This window comes from Stomoxys calcitrans, chromosome 5 (genome assembly GCF_963082655.1).
Source record: "Stomoxys calcitrans chromosome 5, idStoCalc2.1, whole genome shotgun sequence".
NCBI lineage: Eukaryota > Metazoa > Arthropoda > Insecta > Diptera > Muscidae > Stomoxys > Stomoxys calcitrans.
The window spans coordinates 43,108,565-43,128,345 of record NC_081556.1 but is presented as its reverse complement, the minus strand read 5'-3'; the positions used below and the strand labels follow the sequence as shown (position 1 = coordinate 43,128,345).

At 42.4% G+C, this 19,781-nt stretch overlaps 1 protein-coding gene across 13 annotated transcripts in view; it reads right to left on the bottom strand.

The window, feature by feature from the left end:
• Window positions 1-259: 259 nt before the first annotated feature.
• LOC106087156 (uncharacterized) overlaps window positions 260-19,781 on the bottom strand; it is a 115,903-nt gene continuing 96,381 nt past the window's right edge. For all 13 annotated transcript variants that reach the window (XM_059369183.1, XM_013252083.2, XM_059369191.1 and 10 more), the window contains 5 exons: window positions 14,421-14,673; window positions 14,185-14,299; window positions 9,677-9,818; window positions 5,536-5,609; window positions 260-732 (listed from right to left, as the gene is read on the bottom strand). In XM_059369183.1, coding sequence (XP_059225166.1) covers window positions 534-732; window positions 5,536-5,609; window positions 9,677-9,818; window positions 14,185-14,299; window positions 14,421-14,673 — 783 coding nt within the window. In that variant the 3' untranslated portion in view covers window positions 260-533. The remainder of the gene's footprint in view (window positions 733-5,535; window positions 5,610-9,676; window positions 9,819-14,184; window positions 14,300-14,420; window positions 14,674-19,781) is intronic.

Genomic DNA, 19,781 nt, shown 5'->3' with positions numbered 1-19,781 from the left:
AATATTTGCAGGATTTTTAAGGTTTTAAAATAACCCAATCTTTGAAATAGGATTCCCTTACAATTAGAACAATAAATAAAGTAAACTTAAAGGTTTAATATTACTAAACTACCAGCAAAAGGACTCCGCATGTGAAAGAAACTTATTTTGTGCCATGCCATCAAAAACTCTTAAAACGATAATTTTCCCTCCTCGTCTATTTCTCCTTTACTGCCTTGCTTTTTTTTTATCAAAATTTAAACTAAACAAGAAAATTAAATTAATTTTATATGCCTTTTTATTTGTTGTATTTTATTAATTGTTGTTGTCATGTTGTTTTGCTTTGTTTTTGTTTTTCGTTTTGTTGCTTGTTCTTATTTGATTGCTACTTATCACCCAAGGAATTGTGCTAATTTTTTACAAAATTGTTTCCGGTTCCCCCCATTGTGAGAGTCTAACATTATGATGTTACTGTACGGGGGGCAGTTTTGTGTGTATTGTATGTGCGTTTGAGAGTGTGTTTGTGTGTGTGTGTGTGTGCATGGGATGTATAACTAAAATGCTTGTATTGGTCTATACAGTCCTGTGTAGCCACATAGACGGGCTCTTAGGGCAGGTATTAAGACGGCAGCAGCATTGATATCCTTTAGAAGTTCCGCACATTCGCAGATGAGCAGGTACATTTTATCACCTCGCTGTGATGTGCTTTTGTGTAGCGATATACGCCGTAGGCCGGCAGTACGTGGCAAATATCTGTGGAAGACAACGAAAAAAAAACAGAAATGGATAAAGGAATCATGGAACACAGATAAAAACTATCAAAACAAATTTTAATTAAGCCATAACTTTTATCCAAGACAAAGAGAGAGGGGGGAAAAAGAAGGCATAATGATTGACCAGCTGTAGGAGTGAGAGGCAGACCAAGTTAATACGGACTAGAATTATTTGACACACAAATTTTAAATATTCAAACAGTGATTTATTTCTATGTAGTCATTTCGTTTGTAACACACCGAAATATACATTTCCGACCCTAAAAATCTAAGACGATCTAGCCATGTCCGTCCGTCTGTCCGTTGAAATTACTCCACAGTCTTTAAAACTGGAGATATTGAGCTGATATTTTGCACAGATTCTCTTATTTGTCCATAAGCTGGTTAAGTTCGAAGATGAGCTATATCGGACTACATCTTGATATAGCCCCCATATAGACCGATCCACCGAATTAGGGTCTTAGGCATATAAAAGCCACATTTATTATTCGACTTTGCCGAAATTTGGGACAGTGAGTTGTGTTTGGCCCTTCGACATCTTTCTGCCATTTGACCCAGATCGGTTCAGATTTGGATATAGCTGCCATATAGACCGATCAGCAGATTTAGGGTCTTAGGCCCATAAAAGCCGCATTTATTGTCCGATTTTGCCAAAATTTGGGACAATGAGTTGTGTTAGACCCGTCGACATCCTCCTTCAATTTGGCTTAGATCGGTTCAGATTTTGATATACCTGCCATATAGACCGATCACTCGATTTGGCGCCTTGGGCCCATAAAAGCCACATTTATTATCCGATTTTGCTAAAATTTGTTGTTGTTGTTGTAGCAGTTTATTGTTTTCTATCTTTCGTCTGCTTGATTCTGTTGAGTGTCAAGACCCAGGAACTCTGCGACTAAGATGGGGTGCGTCCACAGGGATCTGGGTCTGAGTCGAGTGGGTCTGGCCGGGCAGTTAAACAGGTGACGTGTATCGTGCGGTCCCTGGTTACAATCGGGACATACATCTTGCACGTCGGCATCAATCCTAGCTCTGTAGGAATTAAGGCGGCTGATTGAGCCAGAAATACTGTGGTTTGCCGGGGGAGGTCGATTTCATCAGGGGCAATGTGTGGCGATCGTTATCCAAGGACTACATTCACCCGGTAGCCTATTAACGCATCTGCTACCGTGTCTTCATGAATGTTGTCTAGACCTGCTTGATATGCCGCTTGATCTAGAGGTTCTCTCTTGTAGCGCTGAACCTCATGCTCTAGATCATGTAGATCTATCTTAAGGCTTCTGGACGGTGGATATCTATCCACTAGATGATGATTTGGATGTTCTCTGCGATAACAGCCCAAAAGGTATTGCTTAGACAGCATATAGTTATGTCTTCGCACTGGTAGGATCTTTGTCTCCTGATGGAGGTGGTCCACATGAGAACTGAGGAGATAGCCCGTCGCAGTCCGGTTGGCGGCATTCTGACAGATCTGAATATTATTCCACTGCGTGTCACAAAGTTGACGAGAACACACTGGCGCTGCATAACTTGGCACAGACGGGCCAATTGCTTTATACGTGGTCAACAAAGTTTCTTTGTCTGCTCCCCAAGTGCTACCGGCTAGTGACTTGAGGACCTTGTTTCTACTTTTGACCTGAGCTGCGGAGTCGACCGGAGTTGAGTTTTTGAAGCCGGAGTCGAAGTCAGACAATTGAGCCAGAGACGGAGTTTGATTCGGAGTTGAGCACGTTAGCCCCGACTCCGAACTACTCTCCGACTCTGGCTTAATACTCCGACTTAGACTCCGAATCGGGGTCGGAGTCGAGAGCTAGACTCCGCAGCCCTGCTTTTGACTTTATCGCAGATTGCTGTGGCATGTGGGGAGAATATGTAAGAGCTGTCAAATGTGACGCCAAGTATTTTGGGACACTTGATGGTCGGAATCATGTCTCCATCGACCATCACAGTCAGCTGAGTATTTACCTCACGCGTATTTTGTAGTGAACGATTTGGCTGAAGATTTGGTGGCAGATATCTTCAGATTTTTTGCAGCGAAATATGAGGCAAGTTCATTGAGGAAGACGTTCAACCTATCGCAGATGTCATCAGTGGGTGGGGGGCCTGATGCCAATCATCCGCATATGTTACGATCTCTATGCCGCCTGGAGGGGGTGGAATGGAGGATCGGTAGAGGTTTAACAGTGCCGGACATATCACACCACCTTGGGGAACTCCCTGTTTCACTCTACGGTGTTTCGACTTCTTATCCCTAAATTCCACAAATGACTGGTGACGACACATATAATTCGCGACCCATCATTTCAGGCCTGGCTGGAGGGACATGTTGGCGATGTCCTCAAATAATTTGACATGGCTGACCGTGTCGAATGCCTTCGATAGGTCCAGTGCCGCAAGGACCGTCCTATCACATGACCTGGGCTGATTGAAGCCATGGCAAATGTGTGCGGTGGTGGCATGCAAAGCCGTTATTGTGCTATGCAGTCTTCGAAATCCATGTTGATGCTCGGCGAATGAAAATTCTCCTACGAGGCTCGGGAGGAGTAATGCTCCGAGCGTCTTTGCCACTGGTGAGAGAAGGGAGATCGATTTTGCCAAAATTTGGGACAGTGATTTCTGTTTGGCCCTTTGACATATTTCTTCAATTTGGCCCAGATCGGTCCAGATTTAGATATAGCTGTCATATAGACCGATCTCTCGATTTAAGGTCTTGGGCCCATAAAAGGTGCATGTATTGACCGATGTTGTCGAAATTTAAGATAGTGAGTTGCGTTAAGCCACACGACATTCATCTTAAATTTATCCTCAATCGGTTCAGATTTGGATATAGCTGCCATATAGACTAATCTCTCGATTTAAGGTTTTGGGCCCATAAAAGGCGTAATTATTGTCCGATGTCGCCGAAATTTGGGACAATGAGTTGTGTTAGGCCCTTCCAGACACTTCTGCAATATGGCTCAGATTGGTTCAGAATTGGATATAGCTGCCATATAGACCGATCTCTCGATTTAAGCTTTTGGGCCCATAAAAAGCGCATTTATTGTCCCATTTCACCGAAATTTGGGACAGTGAGTTGTGTTAAGCCTTTCGACTTCCTTCTTCAATTTGGCTCAGATCGGTTCAGATTTGGATATAGCTGGGTTTATTATACCCTCCACCATAGGATGGGGGGTATACTAATTTCGTCATTCTGTTTGTAACTACTCGAAATATTCGTCTGAGACCCAATAAAGTACCTATATTCTTGATCCTCACGACATTTTATGTCGATCTAGCCATGTACGTCCGTCTGTCCGTCCATCCGTCTGTCCGTCTGTCTGTCGAAAGCACGCTAACTTCCGAAGCAGTAAAGCTAGCCGCTTGAAATTTTTCACAAATACTTCTTATTAGTGTAGGTCGGTTGGTATTGTAAATGGGCCATATCGGTCCATGTTTGATATAGCTGCCATATAAACCGATCTTGGGTCTTGACTTCTTGAGCCCCTAGAGTGCGCAATTCTTATCCGATTGGAATGGTTCAAATCGGTCCATAACCTGGTATAGCTGCCCCATAAACCGATCTTGGGTCTTGACTTCTTGATCCTCTAGAGGGCGCAATTCTTATCCAATTAGACTGATATTTTGCACGTAGTGGTTTGATATCACTTCCAACAACTGTGCGAAGTATGGTTCAAATCGGTTTGTAACCTGATATAGCTGCTATATAAACCGATCTTGGGTCTTGACTTCTTGTAAGTATTAAATTTTTGAACGTCAATGTCGGTGGGAAAGACATTAGCCGGAAGTCGATTCCACATACGAATAGTTCGGGCGAAAAATGAATTTTCTCGGTAATGCATGGTTCAGTCGACTGGCCAATCAATTATAAACGGGTGTGAGTTCCTAGCAAGTCTTGTATTCCTGGTGAACATCCTAACGTCAGGGATAAGAAGACGAATATCCGAATAGCAATGATGATTCCGACGATGTTCAAGGGAAGCAATAGAGTTGGATACCCTACTGTCCCCAATCAACACCATCACTCTCTGTTGAACCCGATCAAGTAGCTCCAAGAATGATTGTGGAGCTCCTTACCATATATGAGAGTTATATTCCAGCCTCGGCCTGATGTAGGATGTATTGAGATATTGAGAAGATCAGAAGAGGTGAAATATTTCTTGCACCGCTTAAGAAAGTCCAAACACTTAAATGCTTCTTTCGACACTTCGCATACGTGTTTTGATCAATGGACAGCACATTGTAGCTTCATGCCCAGAACATCAAGAGCATCGGACTCTTCAATATCTATACTGACGATAGATACCAACGATTGTAGTGGGTCAGTGAATCGCTTGTGAGACAAGAAACAGCACTGCGTCTTCTGTGCGTTAAAGTCTACTCTGTTCATTCTACCCCATTCGGAAATGGCCAAAAAATCCTGGGAGCCTTAAAATAGATTTGTTTGACAGTTCTATAAAGTTCATCTGTGAAATAAACCTACTTTAAATCTGCATTCCGTTTTGTAAATAAGGCTGTTGAAATTCATCAAAATTTTTTCAATATTCCACAGTAGGTACATTAGCCACCCTCTTTCGAATAGAAACACTAACAGAACATCATCAATGCCATAACATGCATGTCTAATGTCGTCAGTTCATAATGGAAAAAATTTGTTAACAGCAAATTACAAAATCAAATCACTTAATTTTCAACACCCGTCACATCGATGCTCTTGGAATTACAAATTTTTCCACGTTATTTGCATTAAACATTCAGTAGGTGTATGTGGTGGAACGATACTCACCTGTATAGCATTCTAGCTCCAGTCCAATACAGCCAATTCTTTTCGAAACGTTCGCCGTCATCACCTTCGAAAACCTTAAATGAGTGAAGAGCACAAAGTTTTTTTGTTGTTTATTTAAAGTTCAAATAGACTAAGGAAAGCAACAACAACAATGATGAGATGAGAACAAATTGAAAAATCAAAAAAAAAAGGGAATGTTGAAAAAGTTGTCCAAAGTCGACCTTTCGGAAACACTGCATCTTCAGGGGTATAAATAACAGGTTCGGCCGGGCCGAACTTTGAATAAACACCACCTCGGGTAATCGTAATCGTCGGTGAAAAATGCATAGTTTATGAGTGGTCATTGTTCAATTTTGTTTGAACAAAATACTTGTCTTTTTGGCAGCTACAACCAAACTGAGACCGACCTGAACCACATGGAACATGGATGTCTAAAAGCCCCACAGTGTCAAATTTCAGCGAAATCGGACAATAAATGTGCCTTTTATGGGCCCCAAAACCTTAAATCGAGAGATCGGTCTATATGACAGCTATATTCAAATCTATATCGATCTGGACCAAATTAAAAAAAAGCATGTCGAGGAAGGGCTTGGCACAACTCAGTGTCCAAATTTCGGCGAAATCGGACAATAAACGCGCCTATTATGGGACCAAGAACTTAAATCGAGAAATCGGTATATATGGCAGCTATATCCAAATCTGAACTGATTTGAGCCACATTAAAAAATGATATCGAGTTGCCAAATACAACTCATTGTACCAAATTTCGGACAACAAATGCGCATTTTATGGGCCCAAGACCCTTAAATCGTGAGATCGGTCTATATGGCGGTCTATATACCCAAATCTGAATCGATCAGGGCCAAATTGAAGAAGGATTTCGAGCGGTCTAACAAAACTCACTGTCCCAAATTTCGGCAAAATCGGCATATGTTATGGGCCCAAGACCTTAAATCGAGAGATCGATCTATATGGCAAATATAGGGTTGCCCAAAAAGTAATTGCGGATTTTTCATATAGTCGGCGTTGATAAAATTTTTCACAGCTTGTGACTCTGTAATTGCATTCTTTCTTCTGTCAGTTATCAGCTCTTACTTTTAGCTTGCTTTAGAAAAAACGTGTAAAAAAAGTATATTTGATTAAAGTTCATTCTAAGTTTTATTAAAAATGCATTTACTTTCTTTAAAAAAATCCGCAATTACTTTTTGGGCAACCCAATATAACCAAATCTGTACCGATCTGGGCCAAATTAAACATGTAAAAGCGTGCCGAATCTTAGGAACCCACCACCATTATTGATACTGCTAAAAATTCATACAAAATAAATTCAGTTCTGTCAAAACAGCGAAAATTAAAGCCACTAGGAACCGAACGCGGATGGTCGACGGACCGGTTTACATGAGAGCTATATCAGGATATAAACTAACTTGAACCGTAGTTGGTACTGTCGCTATAAGTCGTAATAGAGAACACCACTTGCAAAATTTCAGCCAAATCGAACAAAAATTGCAGCCCAAACAAGTAAAAGCGTGCTAAGTTCGGCCGGGCCGAATCTCATATACCCTCCACCATGGATCGCATTTATCGAGTTCTTTTCCCGGCATCTCTTCTTAGGCAAAAAAAGGATATAAGAAAAGATTTGCTCTGCTATTATTATATTATCACATGTTGGAGACCTGTGTAAAATGTCAGCCAATTCGAATAAGAATTGCGCCCTTTGGGGGCTCAAGAAGTAAAATAGAGAGATCGATTTATATGGGAGCTGTATTGGGCTATAGACCGATTCAGACCATAATAAACACGTATGTTGATGGTCATGAGAGGATCCGTCGTACAAAATTTCAGGCAAATCGGATAATAGTTGCGACCTCTAGAGGCTCAAGAAGTCACGATCCCAGATCGGTTTATATGTCAGCTATATCAGGTTATAAACCGATTTGAATCTTATTTGCCACAGTTGTTAAAAGTAAAAATAAAATACGTCATGCAAAACTTCAGACAAATCGGATAATAATTGCGACCTCTAGAGGCTCAAGAAGTCAAAAGCCAATATCGGTTTATATCACAGCTGTATCTGGGTGTGGACCGATTTGAACCATACTTGGCAAAGTTGTTAGATATCACAACAAAACACGTTGTGCAAAATTTCATTCCAATCGGATAAGAATTCCGCCTTCTAAAAGCTCACGAAGTCAAGACCCAAGATCGGTTTATGGGGCAGCTATGCCACGTTATGGACCGATATAAACCATACTTGGCACAGTTGTTGGATATCATAACAAAACACGTCGTGCAAAATTTCATTCCAATAGGATAAGAATTGCGCACTCTACCAAACATATATTTAGACCAATCACGACAATATGGGACTCAAATGAAAGGTATTTAGGATAAGAAAACGTATCTGATATCCAACGTATCTAAGTGCTAGGGGGACCACCCCAAGCCCCAAAACACCCCTAAATCGAACATATTTACCGACCATGGCAATATGGGACTCAAATGAAAGGTATTTGCAAGTAGAATACGAATCTGATATCCAAATGTAGGACCAAGAGTTTTTTGGGGGCCGTCTCTCACCAAAAACATCCCCCAAAGAGGACAAATTTACGACCATAGCCACATGGGGCTCAACTGAAAGGTCGTTGGGAGTAAAGCACGAATTTAATATCAATATTCGGGAAAAGTGTCTATAGGGCCAAACCCCACCCCCACAATACCACCCAAATAGTAAGTATTTTCTGACTATTGCAATATGAGGCTCAAATAAGAGGGGTTTTAAAGTGGAACACGAATCCGATATATATTTTCAAGGCCAACTCACTGAGTGGCCGCCCATCCCTCAAAACACCCCAAGCCGGTCATGTTTGCCGACTATGGAAACATGGGGCTCAAATAAAGGTATGTGGGAGTAGAATACGAATTTTATATCCAAATGTAGAACCATGTATTTAGGGCATCACCCCTTTCCCAAAACACCCCCAAAGGGAAAAAATTTTTCGACCATGCCAATATGTGGCTCCAATGAAAGGTATTTGAGATTAGAAAACGAATTTGATAACCAATTTTGGGACCATGTGTTTGGAGGACGCCTCATCCTGTAAACTCCCCTAAGCCAATGGCAATTTGGGATTTAAGTAAATGGTATTTGAGAGAAGAAAACACCACTTAATCAGACATCATGAGAATATCGGACTGAAATGAAGTATTTTAAGAATGGAGTGCACCTTACATCCAAACTTAAATTCGTGGACCTTACATCCAAACTTAAACCAAACTTAAATTCGTAGACCAATAAAGATCATATGGGATTCAGATAAAGGCACTTATATTGTTAAACTGTTAGATCAGAGATCCATCAGACCAAGACTGTGCCACTGGCACCAGTGTCGCGCATTCAACCTCAAGTTGCGTCATAGGTATACGATCCGAAATCACTTCCAATCCAGTCAAGTTGTAAGAAAACAAGTAAAAGCTTTCTAAGCTCGGCCAGGCCGAATCTTGGGTATCCACCACCATGGATTTAGCTAAAAATTTACTCAAATGAACTGATTTGAAGAGCAGGTGTTTTAAAATTTCAGTCAAATCAGGTAAAAATTGAAGCTTCTATGGACCCTAGAAGGCTAACAGGGAGATCGGTTTATATCGGACCTATATCAGGTTATAGACCTATTCGGACCATACAAATGGTAATGGGTTGAAAGAGTTATCTATATCCGTTCTCCATTGGCATATATTTTACTAGTTTTTTTTTCGATTCTATCCCACTGTGTGAAATGGGCTATGATTGGGAAAGTTGGCGAACATCCAATGGAGAGATCCGGATCGTCTGAGGTGTGGTAAGTAGGAGATAAGTATGTCTTACCATTGAGACAATTATACACCTTTTCACCAATCTTTTGGATGTAACAAAGCAATGCATTACATTATAATAACCAGTACCAGTAGCAAGCCGAGTAAAAAAAATTGTTAAAAAACTTTTAAATTTAAAATGAGTTGGATCTATAAACTCCCTACAGTACACACAAACGAATATAGGTGGCACGAAAAAGGTAACCGAACAGAAAACATCAACTCACTCTCACCATGGGAGGGTGAATAAACAATGAGAAGAACTTCTTTTGTTGTCCTGCATACATACCTTAAATACTGATATTATGTAACCGGTGGCCGGAGTTTGTGTCTTCTTAAAGCTGCCACTTTCGCTGGGGGCCAATTGCAATGGAGGACGACATATGGCAGCCACTTCACTATACAAATCTAGAGTATGAGCGGCAGTGTATCTAGATTTAAAAATATTTAAAAAAAAAATATATAGAAGAAATATATTAGGAAGTTGTAAAAGAAAAAACAAAAGAGAATTGTAAAACCCAAATGTCCTGAAAAAATGAAAATTATATCCTTGTCAACACAAAACAATGGAGGACCCCTAAGATATATTGGCCCATAAAACCCAAAAATGAATGACCAACACCAAAACTCTTTGTTGCAGCTTCAAAATAACTGGGCCAACATGCACTCATTTGGCTACGATTGTCATCAATTGTGGCTCTGCATTCCCCACTACCCCCGACCCCCAACCCCCTACCGCTACCTTTTAGAAATGAAAAGCCAACGAACCATAGAGTTTGTGATAAAAATATGGCCAACATAAATCAAGCACAAATGAAAACGAAAATGCTCTGCCTTCTCTCTGCCACCCTCTCTCGGTGGCAAGGAAATTCTGATAAAGGAAAGCATTTCCCACACAGCACGTTGACGGGAAATGCTGGCCGCCCTTGCCATGTGTTCTGGAACTAGTCCAACAATTATTATCTCAGATTCATGAACTTGTTACTGACCAACCACACAAATGCGAAAGACAAAAAGAAATAAAAAAAAAACAAAAGTACATAGCCACAAAAGCGGCGTATTAAGCTTGTAAATTGGTCACAAATGTTTTCAATTTGTGGCCAAGATATTTTTAAATGGCTTCTTAGGACAGCAAGTCAAGGAGGGATTCTAACAAAGTAGAAATGTTAGAAATAGAGTACATGGGCAATATTTTGAACTAAGATGATTTTGAGGACTACACCAAATCAAGTGGGTAAAGAAAAGCTGAGGGGGGAAACTAAAATGGGTAGTGGCATGGATGAAACTGCTGACAAAAACTTCAGAAAATGTTTCAGCGAAAGATGGGGAAATTAGTGCAATGCTGGAATATAAATTTCGCAGCCCGAAGAAAATTGAAGGCCAACCTTAAAGGCTCAACAATGGGCCCCGGCCAATCTGGGACTCTGAAACTTCAAGATGGCAGAAAACCTTAACCTTAACCCAAACCTTTGTCCAAATCGATCTTTAGCCTCTTATAGTTCCCATATTAACCGATCCCTCGATCTTCCTGAGCCCCAAGTGGTCTAAATTTTTAACCCATTTGTCTTTTGCCCAATGACTTCTGCTATAATTTTCGCCATATATGTTCGGAATCGTTCTATTCATAGCAACTGTGCTCCAAATTGCTCATAACCTTTTGCAAAGTGACCAATGAACATTTCATTAAGGAACAGGGGCAAAATTCTCACAAATGAATCAGTACTGTCCGATTCAAGTTTAAGGTCAATGGTAAGGGATCTCCTTTTTAAAGTCGAGTCGGAACGGCATGGCGCAGTGCAAAACTTCTTTGGGGAGAAGTTTTTACATGGCATGGTATCTCAGATATGTCGCAAGCATTAGGAGGGAATAATCACTGCTGAAAATATTTTCTGTTTTCGGCAGGATTTGCGTTCATCGTGATAGGCGCACATGCTAACCTCTGCGCTATGATGACCAACCCAACCTCATATTACTATGCATAACCCTCTTCAATACTACCCTGTCTGGTGCGCTGTTCTCGCGTTCATCGTGATAGGCGCACATGCTAACCTCTGCGCTACGATGACCAACTTAACCTCATATTACTGTGTGCTAACCGCTTTAATACTACCTTGTCCGGTGCGCTAAAGCTGGTGCCCAAAATATTTAGATCGGACTATTGGTCGTTGCAGGCTATGTGCAACCGTGAACGACCAATAGCCCGGTCTAAATATTTTGGGCACCAACTTCAGCGCACCGAACAAGGTATTGGGTTGCCCAAAAAGTAATTGCGGATTTTTTAAAAGAAAGTAAATGCATTTTTAATAAAATTTAGAATGAACTTTAATTAAATATACTTTTTTACACTTTTTTTCTAACGCAAGCTAAAAGTAACAGCTGATAACTGACAGAAGAAAGAATGCAATAATGTCTTGGCAGATCGGCATAGAGTCACAAGCTGTGAAAAAATTTGCCAACACCGACTATATGAAAAATCCGCAATTACTTTTTGGGCAACCCAATAGTATTATAGCAGAGGTTAGCATGTGCGCCTATCACGGTGAACGCGAATCCTGAGACGTCTGTTCTTGCCAGCGACAGCAACCTCTTCAAGTCTAAATGGGCCACATTATTCTGAAACGTTTACAACCCCCCATTTGCGACCATCTATCATTCGTTGCCTTTCGGGCAACGACCTGAAAACTTAGCTTACATGTCGCTAAAGGCATACCCACAGATTCCAGTTCCCCTGGAATATCACTGTGGCCCGGGACCCAGTGCAGGTGAATTTTGAACTGTTCAGCCATCTCGTTGAGAGATCTGCGACTGTCGAAGGCGGATTTTCAGAAATACGTTCTCCAGGGATGTGGCTAATGGCTACCTGGCTGTCTGAGATGATATTAATGCGAATGGTCGTTATAACATTGCAGCTCAACCATTCCACCACTTCATTAATTGCAAGGATCTCCGCTAGATAAACACTACAGTTGTCGGGTAGCCATCTCGATATGACCAGTTCTAGATTTTTAGAATACACCCCAAAGTCCATCAGGTCGCCTCGTTTGGAACCATCTCTAGAGAAGTGTATGTAACTTCTATTACCAGGGATATCGTAGTTCTAATCGGTTCTATCAGGAATAGAGGTACAGAACTTTCTATCAAAATGCCGCTCAGGCAATTTGTAATCCACACTGCCTGGGACATCGGGCATTGTATCAAAGATAAAACAGTGTCCGTAGCCGCCAGATGATCAAAGAGAAAACTCCCATGCGTCAAGACCATCCTGTCTTATCCACGTACGTGAGGAAACTTGCCAGAGACACATCCGCAAGATCGCCGAGATCGAAAAGAAGACGCCTCTCCATGGAGAATAATCTGTGCCCCTCTAGACCCGGATATGAACCGAGCAGGGTGCTCGATCGTCTCCTAATCATCCTCAACTTCCGCATTAATCATTATGCGGGATTTCCATGTGCGTGCTCATATGGCATATCGCACAGTCCCCGGTCCTCAATGACTTCTTATCTCTTTCGATTGAATGTAGGCCATAATGTCTTGGCAGATCGGCATATATGAACAGACTTCCACGTTACCGCCGACTCCGCATTGACCTGCCCCTCTACTACGTTCAGTAATTCGACAAATGGCACGTATGCAAAACCGGTGACTGGTTAGCTGACTGCACTGTAAGCCCCTTCCGTTCATATTTGTCTGTACGCTCCTTTCCCGGAATACCATCGTATCCTAGTACCCAAGTTAGTTGTATGTAGAGAGCATGTAGTCTATTTAGCGATTCTAAACCTCAATTCCTCAAATTCCTTTCCTTTCCAATTCCTTTAGGGCACCATACTGTCCACATAAATTCTGATTTTTGAAGAGGAGAAATCCCTTTCCAGAATTTCATTTGCTCTCTTACAGGAGCTTGACGAGGATCGCCACCTCCACAAAAAAGTGGGTACAACAACAACAACAAGGGCAGAACGAACCAAGCCTAAAGATCGCATTACGGCAAGATAAACTCCAGATAGCCCGTCGCTTCGCCAATGCCACGTACTCGTTCCACCCCAGCGGTTTTTTGCAGAACAGACAAATACTCGAATAGTGCAATGTGTCCCACTCACTTAGTCTGAGGGCAGTCCTCGACTCCGATATCAGCATCGTCGCAATACCCTGTACCCTCTTAATCATATCACGAAGACTCTCTCTGTCCAGGGCCCGGTGCTACGCCCATAGGTTAGAATCGGCCGAACCACAGCAGTATGTGAAACTTAAAATTCTCAACGAATTTTAGCATTGAAGACATTCGAATACGATACAAGAAATTATTTGTTGAAGTAGGTTTGTAGAGACTTGACGGACAAAAAAACTGAATTTTTCGGATTTTCAACAAATTCTTTAATTGAGGTAGTTGTCAAAAAAGCAGCGGAAGCCGAACAAAGAAAATAAAACTAACCACCAACCACACACACCGAAGCTATGCAGCAAATCAAGCAAATGTGTGGAGTCGTTGTGCCTTTCAATAACTAATTTGTACTTTGGGTCGTTACGATTCCAAATAAATTGTTGCAAGAAAATTAACAAATTTCGTCGTCTGTTTTGCGACAAAAGTTGTTTTTTTTTCAACATCATTTTTATCTGTGTAGTATTGGTTTAACCATGCTCCTGTAGAGCCAGTGGACTATCTTCAAAGTAAGACCCCATCTAGAGCCTATCACAGACCTTCAAATTGCCCAACATCTTTAGTTTTTTTTTTGTTTTTTATTTTTAGGAAAGATTTCGTTTTTTATTTTTATTTTTTCTATATTCAGCCCCACTCACCTTAAATTTTTTGGCTCAAATTTCGATAAAGATGAAACTCTCATGCCCGCATAAAAATTTGAGGGATCCGTTTGCATTGTATTTATAACATAATAGGCAATAAAGGGAAATTCGGCTATAACAATGAAAATGTAAACATTTAAGACAAAGACATGGAAATAGAAAAAGGGCAATAAAATTTAAATTTAAATTAATGGCAATGTTTATAGTAATGGTGTCATAATTCTACTACTTACAAATCTTTTCCATATTGGCCAACAGCATGCCACCCACAGCTGTGTTGGCCTGTTGCACTTCGGTTACCAGCTCTGAGGCCACAGAACGTTGCTTGAGCAGTGGATGAGAGAGGGGTGATTCAAGGACAGGATCTATGGGCTCTAAAGGACTCATTAAATGAACCAAAATGCATAGTTTTGGATCGGAGACTTCCAGAACACTAAGGGGACTGGAAGGTTTCGTTGTTGGGCCATCGACCGGTGGTGGAGGCAGCTATAAAAAGAAAATTGATGGATATTATAAATATTGAAATTATTTTGCGAAGTTATAAGCCCAAACATAAGGATGAAGCCTAGACCACAAACTTTTTTTATACCCTCCACCATAGAATGGAGGTATACAAGTTTCGTCAATCCGTTTGATCTGTAACCCCATAAAGTATATATATACTAGCTGACCCGGCCCCGCTCCGCTGTACCTTCTTTTATTTAATATGGGACAAAAGTTTCCTTGGAATATTTATGTTCGACAAATTTTTTCCCTTTGGGCGTGTTTTGGGAAAGGGGTGATGCCCTAAATACATGGTCCTAAATTTTGATATAAAATTCGTATTCTGCTCCCAAATACCTTTATTTGAGCCCCATATTGCGATGGTCGCTAAAATATTGCTGTTTTTGGGGCATTTTGTGAAAGGGGTAGACCCCCAGAATATTGGTTCCGAAAATGCGTATCGATTCTTGCTCTACCCCCAATACCTTTCATTTAAGCCCCACATTGTCATGGTCGGTAAATATGCCCTATTTAGGTGTGTTTTGGGGAGTGAGGTGATCCCCCAAATTCTATATCAGCAACGTGCTCTATTCTCATATATCATTGCCATTGCCCTCAAAATTGGATATCTAATTCGTTTTCTTATCTCATTTAAACTGCTTATTGCAAAAGTCAGCAAATATGTCCGGTTTGGGGTATTGGCCCTAAAAACTTTCAATATTTAGTTCCACTCTCTTTAAGACCCAAATTGTCTTGGTGAGCAAATACTTCCTACTTGGGGGTTGTTATGGTGGTGGGACGCCCGCTAGACAGTTGGCCCCTAATGTTGATATCAGATACGTGGTCTACTCCCACATACCTTTAATTTGAGCCCTATATTTCCATAGTCGGCAAACATGAGCGGCTTGGGGGTGTTTTGGGGGATGGGGGGCCACTCAGTGAGTTGGCCTTGAAAATATATATCGGATTCGTGTTTTACTCCCAACGACCTTTCATTTGAGCCCCATATTGCTGTGGTCTTAATTTTGTCCCCTTTGGGGGATGTTTTTGGTGAGAGGCGGCCCCCAAACACTTGGTCCCATGTTTGAATATCAGATTCGTATTCTGCATTCAAATACATTTTATTTAAGCCCATATTCCCATGGTCAGTAAATAAGTCCTGTTTGGAGGGTGTTTTGGAAAAGGGGTGGACCCCCGAAAACGTGGTCCTGTTTGGAGGGTGTTTTGGAAAAGGGGTGGACCCCCGAAAACGTGGTCCCATATTGGATATCACATTGGTATTCTACTCTCAAATACCTTTCCTGTTTGGAGGGTGTTTTGGAAAAGGGGTGGACCCCCGAAAACGTGGTCCCATATTGTATATCACATTGGTATTCTACTCTCAAATACCTTTCATTTGAGTCCCATATTGCCATGGTCGGTAAATATGTCAGATTTAGGGGTGTTTTGGGGCTTGGGGTGGTCCACTTAACACTTGGTCCTACAATTGGATATCAGATACGTTTTCTTATCCTAAATACCTTTCATTTGAGTCCCATATTGTCGTGATTGGTCCAAATATATGTTTGGTAGGTTTTAGGGTGGGGTACCCCATCCGAAATTTGGATACAAATTTTTTATTTTTAGAGTACTATATAAGAGCACACAAAATTTCGCTTTAATCGCACCACCCATCTCCGAGATCTGATGTTTCTGAAAATTGGGGTCAGGGGAAGGGGGAGGTACAAGGGGACAAATAGAAAGAAGCAAAAAAGAAAAGTGGGAGGAATTAAGAGAAGATATTAACCAAACCCCTTGGGGCCTCGTATACAAAATTGTGACGGTAAAACTCGGTACACGGAGCTCATCTGCAGTAACGGACGAGAGAAAAATGAATAATATAGTCCACACACTCTTTCCCCTACACGATCGTAGAGAAAATTAAGTTTATGAATTGCCCACTGGCCACCGTTTACGATAGAGGAGCTCAGGAATGCAGCCCGCAGCCTTCAGAACAGAAAAGCAGCCGGTGCTGACGGAATACCGGCGAAGGTCTTAAGGCATATAGTAGAATTTCTTCGGAATTTCTTCTGAAAATGGTTAACCGTTGTCTATTGGAAGCTGTTTTTCCGGAGGTATGGAAGAGACAAAAACTGGTGCTCATAAGCAAGGGCAAAGGCAATCCAACATCCCCATCCTCATACAGACCACTATGTATGCTGGATACGGCCGGCAAGCTTTTGGAGCGGCTTATAAGGCCTCGGCTCCAGAACGCTATCATTGAGGCAGGTGGACTCTCGATGAGATAACATGGTTTCCGGGCAGGAATGTCCACTGTCAAAGCTATCAGAGATGTGGTGAAGATAGTAGAGATGAGAAGGCAAACTAACCACTACTCCAGGCCGATTGTCCTCTTGGCAACACTGGATGTGAAGAACGCATCCAATAGCCAATAGTTCAGAGAGGACTTTAATATCCCGGCGTATCTGATTAGCGTAATGAGAAGTTACTTGGGTGAACATTGAAGTCGAGTGCGAGGCACTGCTGCCATCGTCACAGTCTTGGATTGACGGAAACCTAGTATTGGCATCTGGAAGATCATGTTACACGGATGGATCAAGGATAGTGAACAGAGTGGGACTGGGGGTTTACATTGAGAACTCAGGGATCCCAGAACTGTTTTCGACTGTCTGACCATAATACGGTCCTGCAGGCGGAGATCCGGGCGATCACGGAATGCGTGAAGTGGTGTGGTGCTAACGCGAGGACATCGAGTGTGAACATCTTTACAGACAGTAAAATTGCCATAAGGGCAATAACAACCAGGACGGTAAGGTCACGAACAGTCTTGCAGTGTAAGAAGGAGATTAACGCCTTCTATGAGTATGGCAAAATCCGCATCGTTTGGGTGCCGGGCCATAACGGAGTAAGGGAAAAGAAAGGGCAGACGATTTGGCGGTGAAGGCCAGAGGACTGCCGTCAATTAACTTGGTTAACCCAACTCCTTTCGGGTCGACGCAGTCCGAATAAAGGGAGTGGGCGACGAATGCGCATGCAACATTATCGAACAGCGAAACGGTCGGTAGGATGGCGAAAATCCTATGGAGGGATCCAGATCGTGAGAAGACGAGGCTATTACTGAAAGGAAGCAAGATGGAGGTCAGTATAGCTATTGGGATCATAATCTAACCTAACCTAACCCTACTTGGTGACAGGATACTTATCTATAACTCCCAGAATGGGACGAGTGAAAAGCGGCGCCGGATCTTTGAATTACCAGTTATGATGGAATACTTCGAACAGAAATGCTAGACGGAACCTTTCTAATAAGATATGCGCGACATCGCGGCAGTCTTCACGGCAAGAGACACGGAAGGTGTAGAGCGCAAATTATGCTAATCCTAACGAGAAAAAATATCCAAGTGGATGTGCGCATAGACGACATATTGATGAAGACCAAGAGATAGGTCAAATATCTAGGGATCCGTCTAGATATAAAGCTGACCTATGCAGATCAAATTCGGCATGCGATAACAAAGGCCGCGAAGATAACGACGCAACTGAGTCGACTGATGGCAAACATAGATGGGCCTCTCTCGAGCAGGCGCAGACTCTAAATTAAGACATGCAATAGCAGCCTTCTCTATGGGAGTAAAATATGGGGCCAGACACTGCAGACTGCATGCCGAGCGAAACCCCTGTTCTCGGTATAGAGTATGGCGGCTTTTAGAGTCATATCGTCCTACCGGACAGTGGCGAAGCCCTTATAATAGCCGGAATGGTTGAAATGGTTCATTTACGGGTTATACCAGAAAGGACTATCGAGAGCAGGCAACAAAGGTGGACAATTGGGGACATATGGGGCCAGACACTGCAGACAGCATGCCGAGCGAAACCCCTGTTCTCCTACCGGACAGTGGTGGAGCCCACAGCCATTTTAATAGCCGGAATGGTACCGATAGACGTACAGGTCATGGAGCGAGCGAAGCTCTTCACCGCGAAGTGCAAGACCCAGAGAGGACAGAGTAAAATTCAAACGGATCATATACGGGTCACACGAGAAAGGACTATCGAGAGATGGCAACAAAGGTGAACAAATGGGGACATATGAGGCCAGACACTGCAGACAGCATGCCGAGCGAAACCCCTGTTCTCCTACCGGACAGGGTTCTCCTACCGGACAGTGGCGGAGCCCACAGCCATTGTAATATCCGGAATGGTTCCGATAGACATACAGGTCATGGAGCGAGCGAAGCTCTTCACCGCGAAGTGCAAGGCCCAGAGAGGACAGAGTAAAATTCAAACGGATCATATACGCGTCCTACGAGAAAGGACTATCGAGAGTTGGCAACAAAGGTGGACAAAAGAGAATCGGGCAAGGTGGACGCGACGACTACTAACCGATGTACGGATGTGAAGAGATAGGAAGTACGGTGACGTCAACTAGCTGTTGACAGGCCATGGTTACTTTCGGAAATACCTGCTTAGAATGGGCAAATGCTCCTCAAGCAGGTGCATTTATGAGGAGGTAGATATTGCTGACGATGTGGAATACACATTCTTCCACTGCGAGCACTGGGTTGAAAGACGCAGGGAATTGGAAACAGCGATTGGCGACGTCTCACCTAGGACAATAGTCCCGAGGCTGCTGGAAGACAAGAGGAACTAAAAGGCGGTGATGAGATATGCCGAACAAGTACTGCGAAGGAAGAATGTAGACCTGGACGCAGCAGCGTAGAGTATGCATGCGGAGGTCTGGATGCAGATACGATGAAGGTGGTATGGATAATCTATAGGGTTAGGTTAGGTTGAAAAGAGGGTGCGGATATTAATCCGCCCCATGCCATTATGGACATACATCTAAGCCAGTAATCGGCTTGTTGTGCGCTCTAAAAACTTAAATGTAACCTCTAGAAAGAAACCTTTAAATTATGAATTCCGTGCTACTTACAAAATATTTAACAGCAAAAGCCGGACAATGACAATGAATTTCTCCAAAGTCTCATCGTCTTCCCCACATTCTTTCACTTGCCGCATCGATTTTGCATAAGTGAGCTCGTAGTCCTGTGTGTCCCGATGTGACACCAAAAGCTATACTGACCTCCTTTCCCAGGGGTAACACAGGGTGGGTT